General features: G+C 38.3%; 1 protein-coding gene across 3 annotated transcripts in view; it reads left to right on the top strand.

Moving 5' to 3' along the window:
- TBC1D22A (TBC1 domain family member 22A) overlaps window positions 1–17,169 on the top strand; it is a gene marked incomplete at both ends in the record, with an annotated part of 151,961 nt that extends 134,792 nt beyond the window's left edge. For all 3 annotated transcript variants that reach the window (XM_079534708.1, XM_079534707.1, XM_079534706.1), the window contains one exon: window positions 17,041–17,169. In XM_079534708.1, coding sequence (XP_079390834.1) covers window positions 17,041–17,169 — 129 coding nt within the window. The remainder of the gene's footprint in view (window positions 1–17,040) is intronic.
- Between the last annotated feature and the right edge of the window lie 1,036 nt (window positions 17,170–18,205).

Raw genomic sequence — 18,205 nt, 5'->3', positions numbered from 1 at the left:
TCTATGAGTATTTTCTAATTATTATTATTTATCTAGTTACTTATCCAATTTTCTTACTATCAGTTAAGAAGAGATATGAAACTTTTTTTTCACCATCATTCCTATCCCAAAGTTTCGTTTCTGTTTTTCATCTTGAAAAGTGTGTCTACATTAGATAACAGTTAAGGCTATGAAACTTCGTTTTACTCTTTCATGATATTTTGATGAAAATATGGAAGATGATATTTTCTTACTGGATTCTATACTTTTTTAACTTTTAAATAGCATTTAACAGCAAAGATTACTTACTAACTGGAGGACTAAAAAATATTTTTTAGTTAATTGTATTCAAGGGCAGGTTTACCTAGTGAGCTTCCATGGGAGTCAGTAATTGGCAGAATGCTATTCATCATTACCACTGATGTTTGAAAGTATCTATAAAAAAGCTGATAATGAAAATCTGTGGATGACATTCTGACCAAGTGAGAAGGACAGTGCAATTACATAAACCAATCCGAAATCACATGTCCAGTCTACCTCTAAATTCAAGTTGCCTTTTGGTACAGTCAAATGAAAATTTTTTTGCAAATATAGGATAAGTAGAATATGTCATGTCTCTGGAGTGAGAGACAACATGGCATGGCTTCTGAAAAGATACATTGCTGACGAATATCATTAGATGAGCTCCCAGAATGATGCTGTGGCACATGGGAGTAACATTATTCTTAAATTAATGAACATAAAAGTTTGTTTTGTATTTGTAAATGATAATATTGAATCCAGTTCTTATGTCTGAACTAAAAGGCTTAGGGCTCAGGATGACTGAAGGGCTTGAAATATTTAATTAGGCAAAAAGCATATCAATAGCTTACTTGATAAATATATGAGAGATTTTTATAGAAAAGCTATCCTAACACACAAAGAAAACAAGTCATGAATTTCTGTATCTCTTAGGGACTTCTAATCAATGTTTTTTTCCTGAAAGAAAACAGGTTTAGGTTTAGTTCCTTTTACCTACACAAGAGGTCAGACCAAGATAAGTTATGATCTTTTCTGGCTTTAATATCCACTCTATTAATCAGCCCAAAATTTCTGTTTTGTATCTGACAAACAGTAATCCCACTGACATATACGATTGCTGTCTTATATGGATACAGACAGCATCTGAAATACTTTCCACTTTTGGAACAACTAGACAATGAATTGGCTTTAGAATACAATTTTGAAATGACAGTCATCTTTCTTATGCATTTTTCACTTCACAGAGTTACCTCTTGAACATTTTGATATCTATGAAGACTAATTGGCAGAGGAAAAGCACTGTTTTGATTAAAGAGACGACAGTTGCTGAGTAATCTCTGTGTTTAGTGTAAATGAACTCTAGAAGCAAGCGCATTTTGGTTTGCCAATATCTTCCTTATCTCAAAAGCCTATGTGAAATAACAGAAAATATATATGTTTTCTGTTTAAGGCTTTTTTGGCTCTATATGTCCTGAAACCAAACCCCTTACAGATCTGACAGTCCATTTGCACACCGCTTGGGTCACCTGGCAATACTGGAGGTCCCCTCTGATCTGCACATGTTTTCAAGAGCCCTGTTTGTTCTGACTGCTGCCTTTTAAGAAAGGCAGAATCTGATGCTGGGTGTGTATAATCTGGGGAGATTTCACATAAGCCTTGCTTTATGGCTTGTATTTAAAGAGATTCTGCTGCTATCAAAGTTTTAAATCAAATCTTCCACACAATGAAAATCTGATTTTATTGGCCTGTAAGTTTCCAGAAGAAGCACGTTCTGATTAATGTAGGATATTTTTCTCTCATCAACCAACATTTTTATGCATTTTCAGTAAACACCACAAAGGGATCTCTGCATTTTCTCCATTTCAATATCAAAAGCATTTTTATGAACAAAGAAAAAGTGTTGTTCTTCCCGAGCAATTTAGGTGACCTGCTAAACTAAATGCACTGGCAGGGCTTCCATTTGGTTGGTAATTCACAGCTGTCACTGGAGACTTCTCTCTACAAAGAAAACTGTTTTCTTTCCATGTTTATTTCTTCAGCAAAAACTGCGGCATAACAATGTCAATTATTGGCCTTATCAGCGTGTAACCCTGGAGAAGACTAAAATCACAGGAGCCTGCACACTTGACTACCAAAGTCAATCAAAACTACTGATAAGAGAACAAAGAGAAACTAAAAGCTTTTAGAGTAGGAGCTGAATAACAGAATGAAGTGACATATGACTTTCTTTGGGACGAGCAGATGGAGGAGGATTAACTGTATTTCTTTCACTCCTCTGTTTTCTCCTATGGTTTCCTAAATGCTCTTGCATGTAGATTTTGCCCTCTTACAACAAAATTGTCTCATTTCAACAGCAAGACAGTAAAAATAACAAGTATTTAAATGCCTATTGTTTTGTCATCTACTTGTAAACAAATGGGATTTAAAATTCTTCCAGAAATGTCATTATAGCACATCTGCTACTTTTTTTCTTAACCTCATAGTTATCTGCCATGAAGAGGAAGATCTCAACTCATTTGCTCTTTACAGTAAATGATTTTTGCACTAGACATCCTTTTGCAAAGAAGGATGTAATATCACTAATCTAGTTAACGCGAAGCAAAATGCACTTGGTCTGATGTTGAACATACTTAAATGAGCAATACTTCTTTCACAAAACCAGCTAATGCTAAGCAGAACACACTGGGTCTGATGGTAAGCAGAACATCCTTTATCTACTCAAGAAGCCCAGTATATCATTGTTATCTAAGTCAGCGTGAGGGCCCTCTCCAGTATATCACTGCGAAACTGCCAACCTGGAAAAAACAAGAGGAGGGCAATTGGCGGTCATGAAGAGGAAGACTGCTGCTGCCATCTCTGAGGGTCTTTGAGACCCCCACTCAAAATCACTGAGCGTGTGCAAGGAGGTGGGACCCTTCGTTAATGATTTTGGGGGGAATATTGAATATGTATGTACTGACTGGGAAACCTTTTGTAAATGTAACACAAGTAATGCATATAAGTTGAAAGTCTTTTGTTCAAGGTGTGTGTTGTTAGTGCAGAGATATCTCCCTATGCAACTGAGTAGCAAGTAAAGAATGCCGGCTCATTCACGTTGGAGTTAATAATTCCTGAATTTCGTATGACCAATGGAGTAAACTCAAGCTCTTTGTATTTTGTTGAGTAGTGTTTGCTACCTGTTAGCTGAATTACAGTGGTCGCCCTCTGTCCTTAGGCAGCTATCACCAAAGCTTTGTACTAATCTTTTCCATCACAGTTCCTATACACGTTTAATCTCACATGCTGATCTGCATAGGATGACATCTTAAACAGGAACATAAAAAATCTTTAATAGCTGTTGTACTCTCCCACATTCTTTATGATTGTCATCGCTGGCAAAAAAAATGACAGAACATAGCACGTAGCTGCCTCTGAATTGCCAGCTTACAGGAAAAATTATTAAGGTAAACTGAAATTGTTGCCAGTAACATACTTCTGAAAGTTACAGTTCATGTAGCTGATACTCTACTGTCTGAAAAAGGACACTTCTTCCAAACTGCATTATGGTTTCCTCTCCTGGAGATTATTGTGGTAAATACCTGCTCTTATCTGTGTCTTGAGGAACCGATGGGAGATGTAGTAAAGCTGCCCTTTAAACCCTTGGATTATATCACTTAATGCACCACCAAAGTATTTTTCTCTTAGAAATATTTTTACTGCTTTGCTTAAACACTTAATGACCTTTTGGTCATATTGTCATATTCATTTATTTAAACAAAATGACACTGTATGCACAAGATATGCTTTTGTAAAATATGTAATTCTGTGAAAAGCCCAGCTCTCCAAAGAAAATAAATTTGAATATATTTTCCTTAATGTATGTATATTTATGTGGTTTTGAGTCTGCAGGTAATCAGAGAGATTTTTCAAGGTTTTTCTCTCAATCTGTAAGCCCATACAACTCTTCTAAATATCATTTAGATTTTTAACAAACAATGTGGGCTTGAGAACCTGAAGAAATCATACAGACTTCTTAAAATTCAGTTTATGTTATATTAGTACCTGTACTAGTTACTGTTACTAGTACACTAAAATGATTGTTATGAAAACTATTTTTCTCTTTTCCATATTTTTTCCATGTTTTTCAGATTTTCCATGTTTTTATGAGAGCTGCTCCAAAAGTAATGCCTCTTACTTTCTGTGTTTGCCCACAGTATCAGAGGTGATATGTTTGTGGTATGGCAGTAGAGATTAAACCTTCTCACCAGTATCCCATTACATTTTGTTGCCATGCAACAGACGACAGAGAGGCAGTCTGACAAAATGGTGCCTGGCATGGAAGTATGTATGAATCAAAGATGTGGCATTGAATTCCTCCTTGTGGAAAAAAATTGGCGTTCATGGCCACTTGCTTTACATTTATTGAGACCAAACAGTAGGTGTGAGCACAGTGAGGCTGTGGGTGGTGTGTTTCAGCAGTGGCAACAGTGATGGAAAACACAAACTGTGTTCCAGACGGCCATGCACAGGTGTCTTGTCACAAAATGAAAAGCATCTTGATCACCTCATCTGTGTGAATCAGCAGATTATGGCAAGAAAACTGTCTACAGAGCTGAATATTGGTTTCAATGCATTGGAATCAGTGGTAGTGACGTTGGTATACCACAGTTTCTTCTGGGTGTGTCCCACCAATGCTCACACAGGAACGGAAAGAGCACTGCATGCAATTTTATCAGGACCTATTGAACCAGTGCAAGATTGGGGGTGACAGTTTCCTGGATGGTTATGGGTGACAAGACGTGGTATCACCCTGTGAGCTGGAGTGAAAACAGCAGTCTGTGGGGTGACAGCATGTGAAATGAATCAATGAAAAAGTTCAAAATATGGCCCTCAGTGGGTAAAGTGATGTGCACTGTCTTTTGGGAAAGCAAAGAGGTGATCCGTCTGGATTTCCTGGAACCTGGACAAGCTGCCAACTCTTCTGACAATTACATCTTGACATTTACTAAATTGGTGGCCCAGACTTCAAGAGTCAGGACAGAGAAGAAAGCCTCTCTCTTGAAACATGGTAACACCAGGCTCCATAACATTTTTAAGACCATGGAGTTCACTGCCAGTTTTGACTGGACTGTCTGACCACATCCACCTAACGTCCAGATTTGGCACTTTCTACCTTCTATCTGTTCAGGCCAATGAAAGATGGGACTGCGTGGGCAACATTTTCCTAGCAGTGACTGTCAGCAAAACAGTGAAGCAGTGGGCCACGTCCTCTGGTGCAGATTTTAATGAGCGGGACAGGAAGGCTCTTGTTCATCACTGGTGAAAATGAACAGCTAGTGGTGGTGACTCTGTTGACAAATAGTCTTTTGTAGCTTGGAATTTACTCTGTTAAATAGAGCTATGGTGCTTTTTGTATCTTTTGTAGGTTCTGTAAAAATGAACAGGAGGCATTACTTTTGGAGCAATCTACATATTAAGATTCGTGTTCACATTAAAGAAAATTCAGAATTTTGACTTACTAGATCTTCAGTTAAAGATCTGAAGCTGCTTCACAATTGCCAGACTGCCAAACCTTTCTGTTGGGTATTAATAACTGGATGAGAGGCCACTGCAATAAAAGTGCAGATTTTTGGAGAGTTTTAGAGCATAAACTTTCCTTGCATTTATGAACTAGAATTATGAAAAAAAGGGACTCGTGGCGAAGCACTTTTAGGACTTTAATCTTGGAAATCTTAAAAGTCAGCAGTCAGAAAAGATTAATTCAGCCTGTTGTCACTGTACTGAAGAAACATTCCGTTCTTTTCTCATGTTTGTGTCTGGAGGCTGTTCCTTTGTAGATAAGCAAAGAATAAATTCTGCATTCAGCTGTTGATTTGCAACTTCTATTTTCCATTAAAGCTGAGGCATTCATTATCTCATATTAAAATTTGATCTGAGTTGCTGGTTGGTTAAAGCTGAAATTGTAGACTTCTATTTTTTTGTGAGCGTTGTAATGTTAAAGAAAGGCTTGTAAATATTACATAAATAAAATATATTAGTATTTCAGTCGTTTTAAAATAATTCAGGATATTTGTGGATACCTTATGGCTTTGCTGAACTGCATTTAGAGGCCTGAGAAGGTGGGATGATAACTCGTTTAGAGTGTATTTGGTATGCTTTATAATGGAGAGTAAGGATTTAAGCTATAATGTAATTTTGGTGAAAGATCAAAAGGATGTGAGTTGTTTCACGTTGATTTATAAACCATTAGATAAACTGAGGTTTGGGAGCAACTTCTGCATAAAATAACAGGAGATAAAGAGCTTGATAAATGTATGTGAGGTATTGTGTGATGTAGCCAGATTAATCTTGGTTTGCATTTGTTGTTATCTCTACTGAGAGGCTGGGAGATGTCTTGAGCATAATTCTCAATGATATTTCTTGCATAATATTTATACTGTTTTGGAAGTTTATTTGATTTATCTTATAGTATACAGTTGAGATGTATTTTTTTTTTTTTTTTTAATTTGAATTACTGTTTCCATGTAGTTTTCTGTTAAATCTTGGCTAAAACTTCTTTCCTCCTCATGCATGATTTCTTCTAACAGGTATAAAGGAAATACATTTTGATACACATTTTTATCTTAAAGCATCCAGAAATGGACAAGAGGGTTATGTTTTTGTGTGTTGAAGAGATCTGTGGAGCTTGGATGATCCTCTACCCTGTGCTCTTGAGTCTGCATGTTTTGCTCGCCAAGGAAGCCTAAACTGTTTCTTGATATGAACAGCATTCCTTTTCTCAGAGCTAGAGACCTTTGGGTTAGTTCTTACTGATTTTGTGACATTTCCCAAGCTCATTCAGAAATTCTCAGTTATGAGACTCTCTGGCCAGCCTAAGACATAGGACTTTGGGCAAGCTTTCTTTTTTCTGTCCTTTCCTTTAACAATACTCATAGAATCATAGAATCATAGAATCACTAAGGTTGGAAAAGACCTAAAAGATCACCCAGTCCAACCGTTCACCTATTCCCAATAGCTCCTACTAAACCATGTCCCTCAACGCAACATCCAGTCTTTCCTTGAACACCCCCAGGGTCGGTGATTCCACCACCTCCCTGGGCAGTCCATTCCAGTGCCTGACCACCCTTTCTGAAAAGTAATACTTCCTCATGTCCAGCCTGAATTTCCCCTGGCGTAGCTTGAAACCATTCCCCCTGGTCCTATCACTAATGACACGAGAGAAGAGGCCGACCCCCAGCTCACTACAACCTCCCTTCAGGAAGTTATAGAGAGCAATGAGGTCTCCCCTGAGCCTCCTCTTCTCCAGGCTGAACATTCCCAGCTCCTTCAGCCTCTCCTCATATGGCCTGTGCTCCAGACCCCTCACCAGCTTCGTTGCCCTCCTTTGAACACGTTCCAGGGCCTCAATATCTTTCTTGCAGTGAGGGGCCCAAAACTGGACACAGTACTCGAGGTGCGGCCTGACGAGTGCTGAATATAGGGGAACAATCACCTCTCTGCTCCTGCTTGCAACACTGTTTCTGATGCAAGCCAGGATGCCATTGGCCTTCTTGGCCACCTGGGCACACTGTCGGCTCATGTTCAGCCGAGCATCAATCAATACCCCAGGTCCATTTCCTCTACGCAGTCCTCCAGCCACACCGCCCCAAGCCTGTAGCGTCGCCTGGGGTTGTTGTGGCCGAAGTGCAGGACCCGGCATTTGGCCTTGTTGAAACTCATCCCATTGGCTCCAGCCCAGCTCTCCAGCCTGTCCAGATCCCTCTGTAGGGCGTCGCTACCCCCAGGCAGATCCACGCTTCCAGCCAATTTGGTGTCATCTGCGAATTTACTGAGGGTGCACTCGATGCCCTCATCGAGGTCATCTATAAAGATATTGAAGAGGACAATCATGTAGGTGGATTGTTCTTCCTCTTCTACTGCCATGGTTGTGCATGTTGGTTCTCTTTATTAACATCCTTTAGTCTGCTGCAGGTGCACAAATACTTCATGGTTTTGCCGTATTTATTATTCAGAACAAACACCTGTGTATGGCTTCCTGTGATGTGGATGACAAACGCATGGAATTGGCCTCTTACAGTCCTAGGATACAGACAAGATTCCACTTGAATTACGTTTAGAGATTTTTGTAGCACAAGAAGTATGCTAGTTAAGTTGCCACTATGAATTGTGACATTTGTTGTGTGGAAGTTTGTATATCTAAGACATAGCTATCTGCTTCGTGCTAAGCTAAATAGAAAGGCAGTTTCATATCAACAACTCTTAAAATTCTTAAAATAATTTAAAATTCTGCTCAGGACAATTTACATGGTGATCAGAGGAGCACCTCTCCTATGAGGAAAGGTGGAAGGAACTGGGCTTGTTTAGCGTGGAGAAGAGAAGGCTCTGAGGAGACCTCACTGTGGCCTTCCAGTACTTGAAGAGAGCATATAAACACTAGAGGGAACGGCTGTTTACCGGGGTAGGACAAGGGGAAATGGTTTTAAACTGAGTCAGGGGAGGTTTAGGTTAGATATTAGGAGGAAGTTTTTCACTCAGAGGATGGTGGCACACTGGAACAGGTTGCCCAAGGAGGCTGTGGATGCCCCATCCCTGGAGGCATTCAAGGCCAGGCTGGATGTGGCTCTGGGCAGCCACATGATGACCCTGCACATAGCAGGGGGTTGGAACTGGATGATCATTGTGGTCCTTTTCAACCCAGGCCATTTTGTACAATATTAAATATCTTTTGTCAAAGCATACTGATTGACCCCATGGTTCATTATATTCAATTCATATTTGATCATTTTCTTTCTTTGCTTTCCTGTGGTTATAGCTACTCATACATTAGTGTTAAGATTTAGAAGACATTATAAAGAGGGGAATATCAATAGGAGTTGTGAGCAATGAAAACTGTACCGCTTAAAATGAATACTAAATTGTGGTCAAGAAAACCAAATAAAGTGGAGAAGGCAGCATATGGACTTCCTGGAAGAGACAGAATTGTAAACTTTCGCTTGGAATCTGTTGTACAGGTTTTTTTTATCTTGCTTGACTACTGAGAAAAAAAAAAAAAAAAAACGATCTGACTCATGGCTAATCACTTCAGAAATGAAATTGCACTATAATTGCTGCCGTCTTGATAAGTACAGTAGATTCTATGTCTGGGTGGGTTTTGTTTGTTTTTAATAGGATGACTTCTGATTTTCATCCTTTTTTTCTTGGTTTGCTTCTTTGTGCGTGTAGCTACTGTCACACTGTCGAGCTCAGGCGTTTATTTTGGATACTATTTATATTTCAGGATGTAAGAAATACATGTCTCCAAATACTCCAGAATTATTTCATAAAGTAAAGGCAAAAGTATAATCAGAACAGTTCTGGACTGTTCTGCTTTGTGCAGATTGAAGTCTGAATTTACATCTTTGTTTGAATCAGATGACTTCCTCTTCTTCCTTCGTTATTGAACCTTCTTTATCAGTACCTTAATTTCTCCTGTTTAACCTGAATACAATTTTGAAGCACACCTGTAGATGATAAGTTTCTAGAAGAAAACTATCTAGCTTGAAAATTTGTTTCCTGACACAGGATTTAGGGAGTGGGCTTACTTCCTGTTTTGTTCTCTGTTTTCATTCGAGAACAGCATTAGCTAAAAGGCAGTCCTTCCATACGCTCATTTTTGGCATAATAATTTATATATTTTTATATCTATCCTGTTAACTGTTAACCCTTGTAAATGAAAATGGAGATGTAAATCTTTTCTTCAGTTAAAGGAGCTCAGCTTCCCTGACATAGTTCTTTAAAACCACATATTTTATGATTACCAATTAAGAATGCTAATGGCTTGCAGAACAGAACCTTACCGGATGAAACAGGACTTTAATTGCTGTTCTGATGCTTTTAATACGCTGAATCCAAGACTCCTTTTGAGCAGTTGCAAAAGGCAAAACATGAAAGGGAAATGATAAGACCATTAACTTTTCACAGGCTTTCATTTTTAGATTGTTAAGGTGGGTTTCTATTAAGTTCTTCTTAGGAATCTGAAATTAATTATGACAGCATGCTTCTGTATGTTTTCAGAAGATTAACAGGAGGTTATTCAGGTGAAGCATCACCGCCTGTTTTTCACTCCTGTGAGAGCTGTCAGCCCTACCTATTGACCAGCTTTGGGATGTGACAGCTGAGCCTTATCTGACTATTGTTATTTCTTCACACTTGGAAAGGAGTTGTTAGAGAACTTAGGAAGATTTTCAAACTAATTAATGTCAAAGAAGTCAATTGCATAAGACTGACTTTACTAATGCTTTCAGCAGTGCGGTGAATTTGTCTGTAGCTGCGTATCTCAGATCACAAGTAATTTTAAAGATGCATAACAAGTTAAATTGTATGACTCCTAGTTCAGACTAAGAAGGTGCAGCAGGACTGATGTCATTTTAGTACTAAATCATGCATTCAACAAATAAAATATATTTATTATTTATTTCTCAATGTGCATTTAATAGGAAGTTCTTTACTCACAGGGCGGTGAAGCCCTGGCACAGCTGCCCACAGAGCTGTGGGTGCCCCATTCCTGCAGGCACTCAGGACTGGGTTGGATGGGGCTCTGGGCAGCCTGAGCTGGTGGGGGGCAGCCAGCCCAGGGCAGGGGTTGGGGATGGGTGGGTTTGAGATCCCTTCCAACCTAATCCATTCTGTGATTCTATGTATCTTCTCAGAATTACTACTCACTTGTGTTACTGGAAATAAACTGATGGCAGGAGAAAAAGGGGCTTTTACCCTGTTCAGATTTTTTTTTTAAGTATCCATTTAGAGCTTTGAATAACCTGTTTGTCTGTGGTTGGCTTCATTCTGTTCTGGTTTCTTTAAGCTCTAGTCTGTTGGCTAAGATGGTGCAGAAAAGCAAGGTCAAAATTAACTTAAATAAGAATTATTGCATAATAAAGGATAATTTAGTTACTGAGCAATAAATGTACAAGAAAAAATATTTTAGTATTTAATATACTAAGTTCAATTTTCACTATTTAAGGAAATACTGAATTCAGTTTTTTTTCCCCTCAAATTGTTATTTGACAGAATGCGAACTTTTATGTCTCACTGATTTATGACATGTCAAGAATGTGCATCTCTTAAGTCCTTCAGACTGGGTCTAGTGGAGGCTTAAACTTAAATGCTCCTACCAGCTGACAGATAAACCAGTGTTTCCCCATTGTCTTCTAAAAATTTTAAGTTCACCCATATTGCTTGAAATTGTGAGACTCCAGTGACCAAACTCAAATGTTTTGTGATATCTCAGCTATCACATTCCACATCAGGAAGCAATCAGCTGTACTGCAGAAGAATCTGGATCCATGGAAGCCTCTTGACTTGTATCTGCAGGAAGCGTTTCTTAAACTGCAGTTTAAGTTACTTCTTCCTAGTATCTGTTTAATACTGGATTTTGAAATCTCAGCGTTCTCAATTCCAGCTGTGCCCAATATAGATGAAATGGTTTCTCTTACTCTGAGATATAGGTAATTAATAAGAATTGCAGCACTCCAGAAATATAGTTCACTATTTGCAACCCAAGATAGCAGAGACAGCTGGAGAAATGAGAAGTGGCAGCATGCATAAGGAAAATGCTGAGCATATTGAAAGAGGAACTACAGTACTCAAGAAAGAAAAAAGAACTCACCTTAGAGCTCGAGTCCTACTTATTTGCTGCATTACATATGAACAGCAAGTGGCAGAGAGAAAGGAAAAGCAGCTGGTAAGGCAGAAGAAGGTCAGTGAGACTCAGCAGTGTGCACTGCACGTGTTTTCATGGCACCAGTCTGTGCATTTGTTTCCACTCTAATAACAGGCTGGAGGAAGAGGGCATTGACAGAGCTGGGCAGGATGTGCTGGGATCCTCTGGAAAGAGGATCAGAAGCCAGGACAGCTCATGAACCACCTGGCAACTGCAGCAGTTGCAGGGGCTCAGCCAGGCACATCTGTCCTTCTGCTTCATAGTGCAGCACAGGAGAGAGTTGGAGTCAAAGGATGGGATGCCCACTTGGTACTGGCCATCCATGCCACCTTTGTGTTTCACACTTGGCAATCCCAAATATGTGCATTGTGAAAGGAAAAAAAAAGAATTAGAACATTCTCATATTAAGAATTCATTTTGTTTGCATGGTGATTACATCTGTTTGGTAAAAAAAAAAAAAAAGTTGAATTGTTGTCCCGTTCTGGCTGTCTCTAGCACTACAATACAGAACTCCCCATAAAATGTAACAGGATATAGAATTTTGTTGAATGTGTGCATGTGTGTATATGCTTATTTCTGTTTTGTATTATCCAAACAAGTAAATGAGCGTATTTTATGACACCAATTAGTTTGTTCCTTAGCTTGACTCAGTATTTCCTCTAAGTGAATTTTAAGTAGTATCGCATTTCAGTTGTTCTTTAGAAGTAAATGCTGTGTTCTAAAATTACAGGAACAACTTTTTAGGATGCATGTAACTCTCATAAAGAGGCAGTTTAATCAAATGGCCAGCATCAATTTTGCAGTGTTCCATACGTTCGTGTACTGCGTAACAGATACAGCACTTGTTCATAGCCGTTAGCAATTCCTTATTAAATAGTGAAAAATTATATATAAAGTTAATTTACCTTCCATTTCGTTCTAAGCTATCATAAAGTCTAATATTGTTAAATTTCTGATCATAAAACATGGTAAGATTGCAGGTTCTGCCTATCAGTGCAAAATGGAGCTGTTGTAGAACAGAAGTATTCATACTATAATTACATTGCAGTTAGCAGCAGGAAGGATTAACAACTCCAGAAGAAAAGTACTGTACTTCAGGATTGCCTTGATTTGTTAAATTATCAGACTAGTTCTCAATTTTGACTTTAAAAACTAACTATTAATTTCCTCAGTGTGTCTGAGTTTGAGTTTAGCTACTGCTGCTTTGTATTAGCTAGAAATAAAAGCTCTGTTGTGTTACTGTTTTTTGTGTTCAGTTAAGTTAGACATGGGTCACAGCAATAAGCAAAAGGAATTGGAGAGAAAGCTCCTGTTGTTAGACCCAGACTGGCAGACGTCACCTTCCCTTTCATCTTTGCAAGGTGGATCTGGATGCCCATCTCCTTGTTGTGCAGGGAGCTCAGTCCCTGGCAGCTTCTCTCGTCCCTTTGGGCTGACTGATATAACTGTGCAGTGCGTGTTTGGAAGTTTGCACAATGGTGCTGGCTCAGGAACACTCCCCTTGTAGAGCAGGAGATGGGATGTTACAGAGGAACTGCACCAGGAACTCAGTGGCTGAGAGAGGCAAGGTGATCTTTGGGCTTCAAGGAAAAGTGGTGTGTGTGGCAGTAGTATGGAGGTCAGGCCCTAGCAGGGAGCCGTCAATGAGTTCAGCTCTTCATCAGAATGCATGAAGCAGAAGTGGGTTAGTGGCTGCCATTGTTTGTTTATGGCACATATTAGCTGCTATTGTAATCAGCTAGCTGGGATCTCTGCAGCAGGCCATGAACAACAGAGCTGTTGTCTCCTTCCTAAGGCAAGCTTTGAGGGTGAGCATTAGATACAAAGAGGAGATGTAGAAACTGAAAAACCGATAAAACACAAAACCCTCAGCTTGCAAGAGAAGAAGCACATTGTAATTGTTAGGGGCGACAGACTAAACCAGAGATGGGCACTGTGGACACCTCTGTAAACAAATTGCATCTTCCCAACCCAGGGAATATTCAGCCTTAAAGAAGAACAAGACAAAGCATATTTTGTTATGAAATAATTTGAAAAATTTATACATTGTTTTAAAGGAGTCATTTTTTTCCTTTTCTTGGAGGGAAAACAGCAGACAAATCATACCTGTAATAGTGAAGAAGGTTAATACATGGGAGGCTATCACACAGCTCCTCTTCTGCAAATGGAACAAAAATTTTGCTACAAACAATCAATGTTTTAGGGGGTGGAAAAACACTGGGATGCATTCACAAACAGAAGAAAAAGGATAAAATATGTAGCGACTGCACTGTATGCTACAAAATCCATATACAGGAAAAAAGTTATCAATTTCCTTGTTTCGTGGTAGTTCCGTTGATTACACTGAGTGTATTTTCTCTGCCCGTGTTTCTTTCCTAATTGTGTACTGCATTATATTCTGGGACTGAATATTCTTCTGTTTGTGAGTTAAGTATACTTAGCATTCTTCTATCGTGCTTTTGGATTTCTTTTCTAATTAAGCCCGTGTCCTTTAGAAAATAAAATACTAGAAAATTTCAGCATGGAAGGGACCCCAGGAGGTCTGCAATGCAATCTGCTGCTGAAAACAAGGCTAGATACAGAGCTAGAGCAATGTTTTTTCTTGTACTTGGGGGGGGGGGAGAGGAGCAAAACTATGTAGCACCTCAGACTTCCTCTACATCTTTCCTCCAAATGTTGCTCTTGCGCAGAGGCTTCTTAATTCCCAAAGCTGGCTTGGTCAATCAAAATAGGCAATAAGGGAATCACCGTCATCTCATATTCTCTGCAGTGTTAAAGTTTTTAACACTCTTATTTTTGCCTATACCTTAAAGAGAGATAAAAATAAACAGGAAGTAATTTGTAAGAGTTTTATTTTTAAGGGTTTTTGGTTGTATGTTTAAATTGAACAGTTACACCGAAGATCAGAAAGTAGCTGCTGGTTTCCCAATCCTTTCCCAATAGGGAAGAAACTTGCCACTGCCAGAATGGCAAGGAGGAAGGGAGGGAGGCTGGAAGTGCCGCTCCCCAGTGCACCATGAGGAGGGAAATGGATGCAACTGGAGCTGTGCTGGTAGGCAAGCTCCTGGCGTAGGCCTTAGCTCAGGAGATGAGGGTGGCTGTTTGGTGCAGGTAAAACTTGAGTGCACTATTTCCCAAATGTAAGGGGTGAAATTTAGGATGTATCTGTTGGAGATAGAACTAAAATATAAGCAAACTTTGGAGTGGGATTTTGGAAACCCCACTCCGTATTTGTTATTTGAAATATTCTGTATTTGTTTCAAAATCCTGCTTTGCACTTTCAAATACTTTGTGTTTTCAACAAGCTGAAGAATGTATTTCTACCTCAGACACTTCTGAAGCTCATTAAAGTAGTAGATCACAGATACATAAGCCTTATCTTTAGTAAATCACTAAGCAGCGTTTCATTTTGTTGGCTAGTTAGCCCCCTTGGATTTGGAACACATGTTCACTGCTCAGACTTTGTGTTTGAGCAGTTAAGGAATGATCTTTTCCCCCTGATAACACTGACAAAATGCTTGCTTGAAGGTAAATGGGTTTTGACAGTCAATAGATTACTCTGCCATTTCTTTCTGTACTTGATTATGATGAAAATAATTATGAATATTTGCAATTTATAATAGAAATATTAAACTAGTTCTTCATCAAATAGTGCTACTTCTCCAAAGAATAGCAGGGAAGATGAAAATGTTTGAAGTGATTGGCACGTTTTTGTCAAGAGTTTCAGACTTTGTGATCAATCATAATTTCGAGAATGCGTGCAGTTGTGCAACTCTGGAGGCCAACAATACTTTGGATTGAAAGACAGATAGACAGATAGAAGAAAAAAGAAGAAAGATAGACAGATAGAATGTCCTTTTGTCAATCAGAAATGGGATAGAAATAATCTTTTCAAGGGATCCTTTGAAGTGCAGTCATTGATCCCTGTGCACCATAGCTCAGTATAGAACTACAGTCCTGCAGATTGGGTCTGTAGGAGGTTGCATATATTTATTGTTGCTGCAGTGAAACATATGCCCTGTGAAAACAAGAATCCACATTTTAGGACCTTTTTAAAATAAATACAGATTTTAATTTGAACTTGTTTTTCTTTATGAAATTTCAACAGTATAGTAACAGCATCCTCATTGAAATAAATTAGTTTAGACTAATAACTCTTTCTCACTGTACAATATACATAGCATACCTAGCGGCCCTAGAAAAAGCCAGATATTCTTCATGTTTGGATGTGAAAAGATTAATTAGGGAAGAGAATTTTAACACTTTTGTTCATGCACTGGACTAACCTGGCTTACTAAGTAAACATTAGATCTGACATTGACATGTGGGGTAGCCAGCAACCAGGTTTTATCTGTGGCTGTCTGCCTCACCCACCTGGTAGAGAGGTTATAGAAATGCTTAGGGATTAAACATTAAATGAATATATTATGGTTTGTTAAAGAAGAAATGTAAATGTGCATTTTGTTCAGACCTAGCATAGGGATATACAACAATCTGGGTCACAGTTACAAACTGCAAGTTACAGTCTGTCTTCCAGTTAAATGCAGGAGGACCTGTACACAAAATATGTGAAAACTTCAAGAGCTTGGTTGGACCTGGCAGGTGTGTAAGAAGTGTCGTGGGGCTAAAACCATGTAGGAAATATGATAAATCTGAGAAGAGACTGGTCCTGAGTTAAACCATTTTGGACTTAGCTTAGAACTGAATTTCTGGTAGTTCTGTGTGTGCTCCAACCTCTAAGAATTGTATTTCAATTAGAAGCTGTAAAATGGGAGTGATAACACTGTTTTCATTTTAGAAGCTTAACACGATGGTTCTAAATCAGTTCCTGTGAGTTCTTGTTTGTTTGAGCACAACAAGGGATTCCCAACCTTGCTCAGGGGCACTGCTACTGTACACTCATGTAAGGGCAAATGCAGTAAATACAGCCTACCTAGCTCTCACTTGGAGATTATCAATTCTTTCACTCTCATGCTGCACGAAGAAAGTGAATTTATTCCTCTTGTATTTTATTTTATTTTATTTTATTTTATTTTATTTTATTTTATTTTATTTTATTTCATTTCATTTCATTTCATTTCATTTCATTTCTGAAGACTTAAAAACAGTTGTAGATAAATACAACCTACAGCTTGTTTCTGAACTGAAAGATTGAATAGCAAGTATTTCTTGCTATAAAAGTTACAGAAAAATCACTTAAGGGGATCTCAGGTTTGTTTGGGATACTGAGGTGCTCATGCATGTAAGTAATCATTCTATAATAAATAGCTATTAAATATGTATATATATATGTTTATATAGCTATAGCACTTGTATTTGCAAATATATATCGATTTCCTTTTTTTTTCTCTCTCTCCAACTAGGAATTGCTGATATTTTTACAGAATTTGCCCACAGCACACTGGGGAAATGAAGAAATCAGTGTACTCCTAGCAGAGGCCTACAGACTAAAGTTTGCATTTGCAGATGCCCCCAATCATTACAAGAAATGAATATGAAGATCCAGAAGTTATTAAGACCAATGTGTTCTGCAGTATTATGGCATCTGTTGTTATGATTGTGATTTCAGCTCACTGTTCTTCCATTTGAATTGAGATGACCATTAAAATCCTGTTGGAATTTGGAAAATGAGAACAGAATACCAAAGGAATGGACAAAAAAGGATATTGAGTAATGAATGAATCTAAGTTAAAAGAGAACTTCTTTGTTCAGCACGAAAAATTAATTCAGAAGTCTATCACATAATTGTCTTCTTTTTTCCCCTCCTATAATTTGGTGAAATGGAGTTGAATATATGTTGAACAATTCTTATACATACCTGAGTCTTAGAATTTCTCAGAATGATTTTGTGACTGTTTTGTTTTTATGTCGTGACTTTAACAGGCAGTTGGAATTACTCATTTTGGATGAGAAAAACAAAGCTCTTCACAGTCACAAAGACCATTTGAGGCAGCAAAACCTGTGTTTGGAGGTCTGTTTATAACCAGGACGATGCTGATGTTCTCATACCATCTTTCATTGTTCCGTGGAGAGAGGTTAGAATGATACAAGAAAATAAAAGGGTGCAGTGGAAATTGATGGCATTTTCTAAACATTATTCAGCATTGTTGGGTGTTGTAGGTTTTTAGCCATACGAAGAAGTGACTTTATGCCTAAGACTCATCAGTGACACTAAGATAAGTTCCTCTTTATGTATTCTGGAGTGTTTTTAAAATATTGAATGGAAGATGTGGTATTGTTACAGTAATTAAAGCCTTTCTTTCAAGGCCTTTCAGTTTTTCATTATTAGATTTCACTTTTAAGAATCTTACTAAGAAGATTGGTTTACAAAGCAAGATATATTTTTATCTCAGTTGTTGCCTTATTCTCTATTTCTAGTGTATTAGAAAAGGAAAATTAATATATCTGTTCAAAGCTCATTTGTTAAATAATTTAGTACCTTTTTTCTTATTATTCAGAAGAAGTGAGGAGATGGTTCCCAATAACTGTACACACAGCTCACTTTTACAACATGAGCAGAATACAAAT

Source organism: Tetrao urogallus (assembly GCF_951394365.1).
Source record: "Tetrao urogallus genome assembly, chromosome: 1".
Lineage (NCBI taxonomy): Eukaryota > Metazoa > Chordata > Aves > Galliformes > Phasianidae > Tetrao > Tetrao urogallus.
The sequence above is the reverse complement of the archived record's forward strand: the minus strand, read 5'-3'. Positions and strand labels throughout refer to the sequence as shown.